Source organism: Cryptomeria japonica, chromosome 3, assembly GCF_030272615.1.
Source record: "Cryptomeria japonica chromosome 3, Sugi_1.0, whole genome shotgun sequence".
NCBI lineage: Eukaryota > Viridiplantae > Streptophyta > Pinopsida > Cupressales > Cupressaceae > Cryptomeria > Cryptomeria japonica.
In genome coordinates this window covers 416,659,782-416,672,013 of record NC_081407.1, presented here as the reverse complement: position 1 = coordinate 416,672,013, position 12,232 = coordinate 416,659,782, and the positions used below count along the sequence as shown (strand labels likewise).

The 12,232-nt window shown below is 31.7% G+C and overlaps 1 protein-coding gene across 5 annotated transcripts; it reads right to left on the bottom strand.

Annotated features, from left to right (window-relative positions):
- Positions 1-9,060: 9,060 nt before the first annotated feature.
- Positions 9,061-10,623, bottom strand: LOC131070399 (heavy metal-associated isoprenylated plant protein 45). Of its 5 annotated transcripts, none has more exons than XM_058005906.2 (3): positions 10,502-10,554; positions 10,146-10,221; positions 9,061-9,472 (listed from the first exon to the last, which is right to left on the bottom strand). In XM_058005906.2, the coding sequence occupies exons 2-3, from the start codon at positions 10,210-10,212 to the stop codon at positions 9,123-9,125; spliced, it is 417 nt and encodes a 138-aa protein (XP_057861889.2). In that variant the 5' UTR covers positions 10,213-10,221; positions 10,502-10,554; the 3' UTR covers positions 9,061-9,122. The 5 variants fall into 5 exon arrangements, with proteins under 5 accessions (XP_057861889.2, XP_057861885.2, XP_057861887.2 ...); XM_058005902.2 differs by having other exon boundaries at positions 10,446-10,548; XM_058005904.2 differs by having other exon boundaries at positions 10,478-10,543.
- Positions 10,624-12,232: the final 1,609 nt, after the last annotated feature.

Here is a 12,232-nt window from a genome sequence, read left to right as displayed (position 1 = left end):
TGACAAAGAATCTAGTGAAAAGAGAGATTACCAAGATGACAGACAGAAAGATAATCATTACAGAGGACACTGAGACTTCAGGAGAAGAGATAAAAGGACATGCCTAATAGCTGATGAGGAATCTAATGATGATAAATCAGATGAAACTGATACAAAGGAAGTTGTTTATGTGGCTATCAAAGATGGATCAGATGAAGAAAGGTATGAAGAAAAATCTTTAATATCTCATATAAATACTAATGATTCTTGGATCATAGATAGTGGTTGCTCACATCACATGACAGGTGATAAACACAAGTTTATTAAATTAGATGATTATGATGGAGGCTATGTAAGATTTGGTAATGATGCACCATGTCCGGTAAGAGGTAAAGGATCCATAACACTTCTTGATAATGTAAGATGCAATGATGTTTATTGGGTTGAAGGTTTGAAATACAATTTGTTGAGTGTAGCACAACTAAACAACACAGGTTACCAAATAGAGTTTGAAAAAGGAATTGTCAAAGTTCATGACAAGCATGGAAAGTTAGCTGCTACTGGGACACAAACAAGAGGTAATAAATTTCATCTTGACTCAACTCGGAATAAATGTCTATATGCAAGGATAGATGATACCTGGTTATGGCATAAAAGGTTTTGTCATGTTAATTTTGATAATCTGATCAAAATAAGTAAGAATCACCAAGTAAGAGGTCTACCGAGTCTTGAAAAACCTGAGAATGCGATGTGTCGAGGATGCCAGATGGGTAAGATGACAAGATCAAGCTTTACAAGTAAGTCCTACACTTCTAAGGGAATTTTAGATCTTATGCATACTGATCTTTGTGGTCCTATGAAAGTTCAGAGTTATTATGGTGATAAATATTTCATATTATTTTTGGATGATTACTCAAGGATGATGTCAGTAATGTTTTTAAAAGAAAAATCAGAAGCTTTTCAAATGTTTAAATGGTACAAGGCTAGAGTTGAAAATGAAACGAGAAGACAACTGAAATGTCTCAGATCAGATAGAGGAGGAGAGTTTACTTTTGATGAGTTCAACTTATTTTGTAATGATCATGGTATAAAAAGAAAAGTCTCTGCACTGAGAACTCCACAGCAGAATGGGATAGCTGAGAGAAGGAACATATCTATTGTGGATTGTGCCAGAACCTTGATGATTGAAAAGAAAGTTCCACAAACATTTTGGAGAGAAGCAATAAGCACAACAGTTTACACCCTGAATCGAGTACAACTGAAGAAAGGAACTTTGAAGACACCTTATGAAATCTGGTATGACAATAAACCTAATGTAAGTTATTTTAAAATTTTTGGGAGTAAATGCTATGTTGACAAAGATGATAGAAATGGTAAGTTTGATCAGAAAAGTGAAGAAGGAATGTTTCTAGGCTATTCTTCTAGAAGCAAAGCATTTAAATGTCTGATCAAATCATCTAACAAAATAGTAGAAAGTGCAAATGTGAAAATTGATGAATTTGCAGAAAGAAATGATGAAGGAAACTCCAAAGAACTAGAAGATTATGAAGGATTTGTCTATGTGCAACCGAGAAGTCCTACCGAGATAACTATTGAAGAAAATGAAGAAAATATCCAGTTATCGAGTGATGAAGAAGATCATACAGAGCCTACCAAGCCTGTATTAGCCAAGTATGTCAGAAGACATCATGCACCAAGTCAAATTATAGGAGATAAGGATGATCTAGTGATGACAAGGAACAAACTGAGACAGAACACATGTTTGATATCTGAATTTGAACTGAGAATAGTGAAAGAGGCATTTAACAGTAAAGATTGGATAAATGCTATGACAAAAGAGATTGATCAAATCAAGAAGAATGACACATGGACACTGGTCCCAAGACCGAAGGACAAAAATGTAATCGGTACAAAGTGGATCTTCAGAAACAAGCTAAATGAAAAGGGTGAGGTCATTCGGAATAAAGCAAGAATAGTTTGCAAAGGTTATGCCCAAGAAGAAGGAATTGATTATGGTGAGACTTTTGCACCTGTGGCAAGACTTGAAGGAGTAATAACATTGTTGGCATATGCTGCTTACAATAATTTCAAGGTATATCAAATGGATGTCAAATCTGCATTTCTGAATGGTATATTAGAAGAAGAAGTTTTCATTGAACAACCTGAAGGATTTGTTGAAGGAGAAAATAATGATCTGGTATGTAAATTGAACAAAGCTTTATATGGTCTGAAACAAGCACCTAGAGCATGGTATGAGAGATTGCACTCATATTTGATCAAAATTGGTTTTATAAGAACAAGTGAAAACAACAATATGTACATGAAGAATAATGAAAATGGAATACTGACCTCAACCATATTTGTTGATGATATTATCTTTAGTGGAAATGACTCTCTATGCAAGAACTTTGGAAATGAAATGAGTAAAGAATTTGAGATGTCATTAATCGGTGAGATAAAATATTTTATAGGTCTGCAGATACTGCAAATGAAAGATGAGATTTTCATTACCCAATCCAAGTACATAAAGGAAATCTTGAAGAAATTTGGAATGGAGGATTCAAAACCAGTAAGTACTCCTATGACTACCAACTGTAAACTATCAAAGAATGATGAATCTACATCTGTTGATGAGACACTTTACCGATCTATGATTGGAAAGTTGCAATATGTTGTTCACAGCAAGCCAGATATAGCACATGCAGTAGGTATTGTTGCAAGATTTTCTGTAGATCCTAAGGAAACACACATGATGACAATCAAAAGAATTTTTAGATACTTAAAAGGCACTGAAGATTATGGCTTAGTATATCAGAAAGGAAATGAGTTTGATTTAAAAGATTATACTGATGCTGATTGGGCAGGCAACATTGATGACAGGAAAAGCACAAGTGGAGGAGCTTTCTTTTTAGGAGAAAGACTAGTGAGTTGGCCTAGCAAGAAACAAGGATGTGTTTCTCAGTCAACAACAGAAGCCGAATATGTTGCTACAACACTGAATTGCACCAATATAGCATGGATCAAACAACTGTTGGAAGGTATAAATGAGCAAGTTACCGAGCCAGTAACTATATTCTGTGATAACACTAGTGCCATTAACATTTCAAAGAATCCTGTTATGCACTCTAAGAAAAAGCACATCTCTATCAAATATCATTATCTTAGAGAAGAAGTTCAAGAGAAGAAAGTGGTGTTGGAATATGTTAGTACAAAGGAGAAAATAGCAGATATCTTCAGCAAGCCACTGCCAAAGGACACTTTTGAATATCTCAGAAGTCAGTTAGGGGTCCTACCCCTATCTTCCATTCATTGACCGAGTTCAATGAAAGCATCAATTCGATGACTCTATAGAATATCTTTTAGAAGTTGATGCTAATTTACACACTTTAGGAGGTTTTCTAAAGGTGTGCAGGAAACAATAAACATGGAACAAGAATTGAAGACAAATGCTTTGACCGAGACTCAGTTGATACACAACAACTAGAAATAACTTCTTACAGAAAGCAACTATGTTTTAGTTCTTTACTTTTTGGCATTGTTGTCAAAGGGTGAGAAGACCAATATAAGGGAGAAGACTTATCAGACCAATATAGGGGAGAAGACCTATCAGGGGGAAGACTAAGAGAAGACTGAGCAAACAGGAGAAGACTAATGTATGGGGGAGAGCATTTAAGCATTTCAGAATTTCACAGCAATCTGAATCCGACTCAATAAAGTATAATCAATTGGTTTTGCCATCAATGCCAAAGGGGGAGATTTTTGGCATTATATCAAACAAGAAGAAGGTTGGCCTTTCAATTACAATGAGAGACTGTTGGCATTTCAATAAGGATATTAAAAAGGTTGTTGATGACTATGGATATAACTGATTAAGGATGATTACTGTCTTAATATTATTATTTTGTCATTGATGTCAAGAAATTGATTTTCTAATTCAGTATGATGTTGACATATCTTAAGAAGTATGATTTGATGAGTATAAAGATGTCGATAAAAGACACAGAAAGAATATGATGAATAAGGGGATAAGTTATTCAATAGGCAACTATTACCGAGTTAGACAATGATGAGATCATGATGTTTAGATTGTTTTGATATCCTACATATGCTAGTGTTTGAAAGGTTAATACTATACTATGTTACCGAGCAAAGAACCTAGTCGATAAACCCTAAGGAACCTAGTCAGTAAACCCTAAGGTTATCGCTATCGGTTAATAAAGGCAGAATGTCTACCGAGTGAAGTTTAGTATTTACCAAGTTACAACCGAACTATAACAGAATGCATTAAATGTTTACATGTGATATTTAATGAAGGAAGCTGATGAGCTGGAGTGAATTAAATGATTGGTAAGCCATATATGAAGATTGTTAAAGAGTCTATGGTAAAGAAAGATCGATAGGAAGATCTACAGCTCAGATTGAACTGCAATACCCTAACACAAGTTCCAAGGCAGGGTAAAACATTTTCAGATCGAAGGATACATTGAACCTGGACAAGATTGAAGATTTGATGGCTATGATTGATCATGGGAAATGTGATCAAGGAGATTAAGTAGTTGGAAGATTGTTTATAAATAGGAAACTATTGATAAACAATGTATGCAGGCAAGTGTATGCACAGGGATGCTACATAGTGATTACCAAGCACAAAATCTTGAAGACCTGTTTTGATAACAGAGTATAGAGCCCAGCAGAGGGACAAGATAAGTCCTATGAATTGATTGTATTGAGCAAAAGAGAATCTGCTTCAACATTTTTAGATGTGAAGTTGCAGACATATTTTTATTACTGTTATTTTGAGAAGTAGTAGAAAATCTCTTAACCGAGTGGACTTAACAGTCTTATTTGTAAAATCCTCTAGCAAGGTGACATTCTTATTGAGTGTTTGAAATCCTTTAACAAGGTCACTTCTAACAAAGTGAAGATCCTAACAGATCTGAGGGAAATCCCTTAACCGGGTCACATCTAGCAATGTGTTTGTAATCTTTAACAGGATTTTCTTTTAACCGAGCATACTCTAGAAGAGTATATTTCTTAGTGGGTCCGAAATCCCACAGTGGTTTTTCCCTATTTGGGTTTCCACGTTAAATCTGGTGTTATGAGGTTTATATTGTTCATATGCTTTTGAGTTTGCATGTTTGAGAGTTTTGGTTATATGACTGATATATATGTTATCGAGGTTGAATCTGATATTTTTATGGATGATTAAGTTTGTATGATTCACCCCCCACCTCTCATCTTGTTGGCTATTGGATCTGTACTTACATTAAGTATCAGAACTATCAATAATAACTAGAGTGTCCAAGGAAGTAGGATTCTATACTGGGATAGAGGAAGTAGAAATTTCACCCTCTTCTAGAGGGTGGGTACACTCTATAGACTTAACCAAAGTCTCAGTTGTGGGTGACTGGTTGGGTTCAACAATAACAACAACTTATTTAGGTACACTCTTAGAATTAACCAAAGTCTCCATGATCTTAAGGATCTCATTCATAAATGAATAGTATGAACACTCTAGAACATTTGCATAGGGCATTGTTAGCAATCATCGAAGACCCAACCATTGTCTTAATAGGTTAGATTTTGGTCTTGGGGGTTTGTCATCTATCTTCAAAAACCCATAAATTGTCTTAGCATGATCTGATTGAATAGAGGATTGATAAATTAAACCCTTTAGTTTGTAAGGTGGTTCATTAGTTATCTTGCAATAATAGACAAGGTAGCCTGTCTTGGAATGTTTTTGGTAGAAGGCTATAGAATTTTCATATAGAATGGTTTGAGTCCATTTTCCCAATTTAAATTGAAGGGGGATAAAAGTAGGAAGCGTTTTGTTAATGTCAATGTTCACACAAAAATGAGAAAAAACTAACCTTGATTTAGTGAAAGTCACTCCATCCATAGAAACAAAGTGGACAAATGAGTTGCCAATCCATTTAAAGATTTTCTCATCTTAAAACTCAAGTGACAAACTAGGTAGGCGAGCCTAGACAAGAGCCAATTTTCTCAAGTCCATAACAGGGTCAAACCCAAGTTTCCATCTACACAAAGATAATTGGTGTTTACCATAGGACTACAATGCTATGAAGATAACCGTGACAAGATCCTCCCCACTAGTAAATTTCAACAAAAAGACACCACCTTGCATAACACTTACAGTGACACTTCTTTTGAGCTTTCACTTCTAGACGACTAGCCTTAAACCACACACACTAAGGAATATATTAAGTCTAGAGAATGCTAGTCAACTCTTAGTGTTTGACACTTTTAACCCTAGAAGTCAAAACTTAGAGTGTGTGATTTAAGTTGTCAATTTCTAAGCAATCCAACTCCTAACCATATCGATGGTTGGATAAAAAGAAAAAAAAATGTCAACCATGGTGTTATTCATGGATGAGAGGATTCTATCCACAATAGAGTCCAACAACTTAATTGAGGTGCTTTCATTCGTAACAAGATATTGTAGTGAGGCATTAGATTCACCAGACTTATTCCCGCCAAGCACATTCTTCTAGCCCTTGGATGTCGAGCTGTTTGTAGCATCTCTAGGAGGCACAAGCCTTGAACCTTCAACAACAATAGTGGAGAAAATGTTTTCCATCGAAAATCCATCCCCCAAAGGGGTATCGACAACATCTCTATTAGACACATGCCTCAAATATTTAAAATCAATGGAGCGGACAATCCTATCTACCACTAAGGATGAATCAATAGTAGGAACTGGAGGCTTATCCACCTTTGAAGAGGTGAGAGTAGGACCCAAGGGAACCATAACATGCTCTAAAGTTGGCCCCCCACATGAAGGAGACTATAGAGGAGGCACAAAAGGGAGGGGGTCTGGAGACCCCCCAATAGTAGGCACCGTTCGAGAGGAATTCAAACAAGCACATGGCAGGAAAGTTGGAGACATGTATTGACACTTCCTATGGTGCAATATTATCAATGTAATGTTATATCACACAACTAATATTAATATTATTTTCTAATATGATGTCTTATAAAGTATGGTCATGATATTCATGTATTTTAATACTATTATAATACATGTTTTCCTATTTATTTGAATGCCTTGCTCAACTTTTATGTATTTAATGTTTGTATTGTACACAACATATTACAATTCTTGTAAAAGCAAATTGTTATAAAAAGAAAATATAAAGCATTCAATAAGTGATTCAATAAATTTAACAATGTGTATAAAATAAAAATAGACAAGTCCATGATTTCTTTTAATTTTAAGAATAATGTATTTTTTGTGTGACTTATTACATAATACATTTTGAAAATATTACAATTGAATTGAAAAAGGTCATCCTTTATAAAGAAAATTATAAATTATTTCTTCTTATGAAACTAATATTTATTATGTTATTGTTGAGTATTTTAGAAATCATCATCAATGCTGATAAATTAAAAAAAATTTGAAATTGCTTGTCTTATAAAATTATCAAAAATCTTAAATTTTCACACCCATAATTTTCTTAAAACTAATAAAAATATTCAAATAACCTATAAACATAAAAGTTATATCTTTACATAAAATGACTCTTAAAAAATTTAAAATAATTTTTAAAAAAGCAATACTTAACTAAAAAGTCTAAAAATATTTGTAATTATACAATTTAAGTTTAAAAAATAGTGTTTGACATCAAGAATTCTAAGTATTTATACATATCAAAAATATATTTTCACTATTTTTTTTTAAAGATAAATATATTAATGAAGTAACAAGAAAAAATTATAGAAAGATTTTAAAATAGTAGCAACTGTTACTATAAAATAAAATAAAATAAAATAAAATAAAATAGAATAACTTTTAATATCTATAAGATCAAAATAAAATGATATAAAATCTTTCTTCAAAAAAACTAGAGAACCTTTGAAGTTGCTTATTAGTACTTGCCGTTAAGCAATACTATTGTAATGAAAATTCATTTGTTGTGTTTATATGGTTATTAAAAAAAATTATTTAGACCAATGAAAATAAGTTCTTAAATTTTAAATTTATTATTTGTTGTAATAGGTAGTTTTTTAAATTAACCTATGAACAAGATAATATATATATATATATATATTTTAAAAATATGTATTATATTTAAAATGTTCTTTAATTTATAATCAAAATAAACTAAATTTCAATAATGTTTTTTTGGCAAAAAAATAAATTTCCATATTAATTTAATCATAAAACCAAAAAATCATTAAATCTTATAAAACTAAGATAATGAAACTCAATCATTGTGAAAAAATCCTAAGCAACATAAAAAAATTTGATCTAAAATATTCATTGCATTATATTTTATTAAATATAATGAGTTTATTCACATGTAATATAAGTTATAAAAAATTTAATGACATTTTTTGATTTATTAATTTATTAAAAAAAAAATTAAATCATTTATTTTTAATTTTTTTTCCAAACAAATCAATTATTCAAAGGTTTATTTTTACAACTTAAAGAATAAAATAAGAACAATATATTATTTTAATAATATAAATTATTAATAATAATCAAAATCTTATATATTCAGGAAAAAGTTATACCTTTCATTTTAAATAAGGGAGGTTTTAATTCATTTGTCATGTTTAAATGGTTATTAAATAAAATTATTTAGACCAATGAAAACAAAATATTTTCTTTTGTTTTATATTTTTCAACTTTTTTCTATAATATAGATGCATGTTTTTTAACTTTATAAGTTACAAAAATTATCCAAATGATCTATAAACATAAAATTTATAACTTTATTGAAAAAAAAAGAAACATATTAATAAAAGAATGAGAGATTTTCAAATAGCAACATCTGTCACTAAAATCTAAAGAATAAAAAATTAAAGATGTTCACCACAAACCCACAATCCATATTAACATGATTATCATTCTTTCTTTTAAAAGAATAAACAAAATGACTAATATAAAAAATTATATAGAATAAAATACAATATTTTTTAACCTTCACTAAGAAAAGACTTAATATATATATTTTTCTCAAATTAAATATAACTATTACATAAGAAAATAAATAGAATAACTTTTAAAACAAGAAAAGATGATATACATGATCTTTCCTCAAACCAAATATAAGTATTACAGAAAGAGAATAAATGGAAGAGTGGACAATATTTACAATTGGGTTGTAAGAGATTCACATGATTGAACAGGCATGAGGATTCTCATCGCTGAACAAGGTGGTTGCTTTGTGGTCCATCATATTTGAGGAAGGAGGAGCAGCCTCACCTTCTCCTTGGTAATAAGGATAAGCGTCCCTGTTGTAGTAATCTTGCACTTGCCCTTGCACTTCATGACTGTAAGTGTGCATGTAAGCATAAGTGGCAGCACCACTCCCATAGTCATAATTGTAATAGTAATGAGGATAAGCCCACAACTCTGCCTTTTTACCAGTGTTTCTCACTGCACCCAAAACTGTCATCTGATCCACATCCCCACTTACTGTTACTTTCTGCTGTTCCATGTCTATGTCTATGCTATCCACTCCTGTAGCAAATCAAACCAAACATTAATCTTCCAACACTACAAAAACAATCAGTGATCTGTTTACTGTGTATTGGATTTTACTGTTTTAGTGGGCCTAGCTTCAACTAATATGTTGTGTTTTAGTAATTTATATAAGATATTTTAACGTAAACAACATGCTTTAAGTTTGATTTGTTTAGATGGTTCATCTGAATTACACTAATAGATGATCTTAGATTGTGCTGTTTTAAACCCCACTGTAAAAGACCATAAAATACTCACAGTTATATAATTAAACACACTACAGGACACTTCTCCAATAAGACTATCTATTAATGTGATTTCAAAAGAGCCATCTAAATAAGTCAAAACTTAGTGTATGCTATTTAACTACGGCTGTAAAAGACCATAAAATACTTACAGTTTTATAATTAAATACAGTATGTAGGCACTTCTCCAAGAAGAGATTATCTATTAATATAATTTCAAAAGAATTATCTAAACATATCAAAGCTTAAAGTGCACTATTTAAGTCTTGTCTTAAAATACCTTAAAATACCCACTGTTATATAATTAAAGACACCACACAGACTGTTTAGAGACCAGAAACAAATCTAACCGCAATCAATCTACACAGTTAAATCTAAAAAATATTCTTCATTACAAGTGCATGTGAACGTCCATGAACATATACCTTGGAGTTTGGACAAAGCCTTGCGTATCTTCCTTTGGCAACCCCCACAATCCATATGCACTTCCATTTCAATAATCTGAAACATCCAAACAAACAAAATGCATTTTTGAAAACAAGTCTTAAAAAAAAAAAAAAAATATGAAAAGATTTCTGAATTATAAACCGTTGATCCATTATCAGAATAATTAAAGTCTACATATTCTTATCAATCTAAACAATATTATGTAAAGCCAACATCACTGATTACGTTAAAAAATTTACCCAATATTTTAAAAAACACAATACTATACAAAATCTCACACTCTATGACATGGGTATGACTGAAGACTCACTCACCGACATGCCCAAATACGTACTGGTGTTTAAGATGAAACCCTAATATGAGAAAAGCTCACACCACTGCCCAAGTACGTACTGGTGTTTACAATATATAAGAAAGGCTACAAGATCAGGGTGAAAAGGAATAAAGTATGAAGAAAAAAAAGTACAAATAACGACATTGTATGTTCTATCTTTCTGCCATACATTCCTCAATAGTTCTCCTTTACAGCTCTGAAAATTTTGTCCAGGTACTCTGTATATTCCTTGCTTTGACTCATCCTGATATATCTGAAAGGCGGAGGAAATAACCCATGTCTGAACTTTGTATTAGCCTTTTGTCCAGGTACTGTGTATATTCCATGCTGTTATTCCATGATTACACTTGTCTTAGGTTTTGAAATCCCATTTTATATCAGATGTTTGTGTTAATTGCTTCACCATTTCTGCATCTCATGTTGTTGTCTTCTTTTTCATCCTTATCTTTTTCAACATCCTTTTGCAAGATACCTCCTTTTACTGATTCTTCCCAGCTAAGAAATTCCCCGTGCTGTGGATCAATCAAATTCCAAAAAGTTCAGTCCATTGCAAATATCTCACAAGATATTCCATAGGACTGTAAAACAATCCAATTCCAAAATGTTCATGTTTTTTTTTTCTGAAAAGAATTATTGTGGTCAATTCTATTTTCTTGTATAAAGAATCCACATTCTTCCACTTGCTGCTGCTTCTTTGTCTTTTATTTTTGGTATTTTTCTCTGGATTGAGAGGAATATTAGTTTTTCTTGCTTGGCTAGACTTAAATTGTTTGGAGGAGATCAAATGGGGTTTAGGTGTTGAATAGTTGATCTCTACTCTCAAATCCTTCTTTTCCTTTCATCAATTTAGATATGTGTATATTAAGTCTTTTTTATTTATGTTATATAATAAAAGTATAATATTAATCAAATATAGAAAATTAAAGCTGAGATATCATATCAAAAAAAAAAGAAAAAAAGTTGAGATATCATAATATTGACTATCAAATAGTTGAGAATGAAGACATCAAATGTTCAAGAAAATATTGTGTTTCTCTATGTCTATTTTGACTTTATTGACTAATAATATGATGCATAGATGACTAGAATATGAAATATGGATTTAGAACTGTAATATTAAGATGTGATTAAAGATCAAACCGATGTGATGAAAGTGTTTAAATTTTCTTGCTACAAAAAATGGGATCATATCAAACAACCAAGTCATATACTAAGTCACACCATGCAGCTTAGTTTTGACTAGTGTAATCTTGTATGTTGTCTAGTAAGTCTTTTTAGTGATCAACCTTTTATATTTTGGTCTCTTGAAATTGTTGAATTGTACATGTCTCATAGCTAATCCTTTTATTCAAATTTGATAGGGTTTTATTGTCTCTTACATGTGTTCCCCAATGATATATAAATTTATTGTTTAGAATAAATTTCGATCAACATAATCTTGTACTACTACTAATCAACCCACCACTACTATTATGGGTTGAAAGTGGGGAGATTTGTGTTTCTTGTGTAGTGCCTATATTTAGACAAATCACTCTTGTTCACATGGTAAAAGCTAGTGAAACAAGGGAATGTTTAGAGGACCATCCTCTTCACAATTAAGGAATGTCCTAAATGTGACATTGAAATTTGTCCTTAATGTGACATTTTTGTTTGATCTCTCTTCATGAGGAAGACACATTTGAAAATATATGAGGTTGTTGGAAATTATAATGTGGTGGTGGTAGCTTAGGG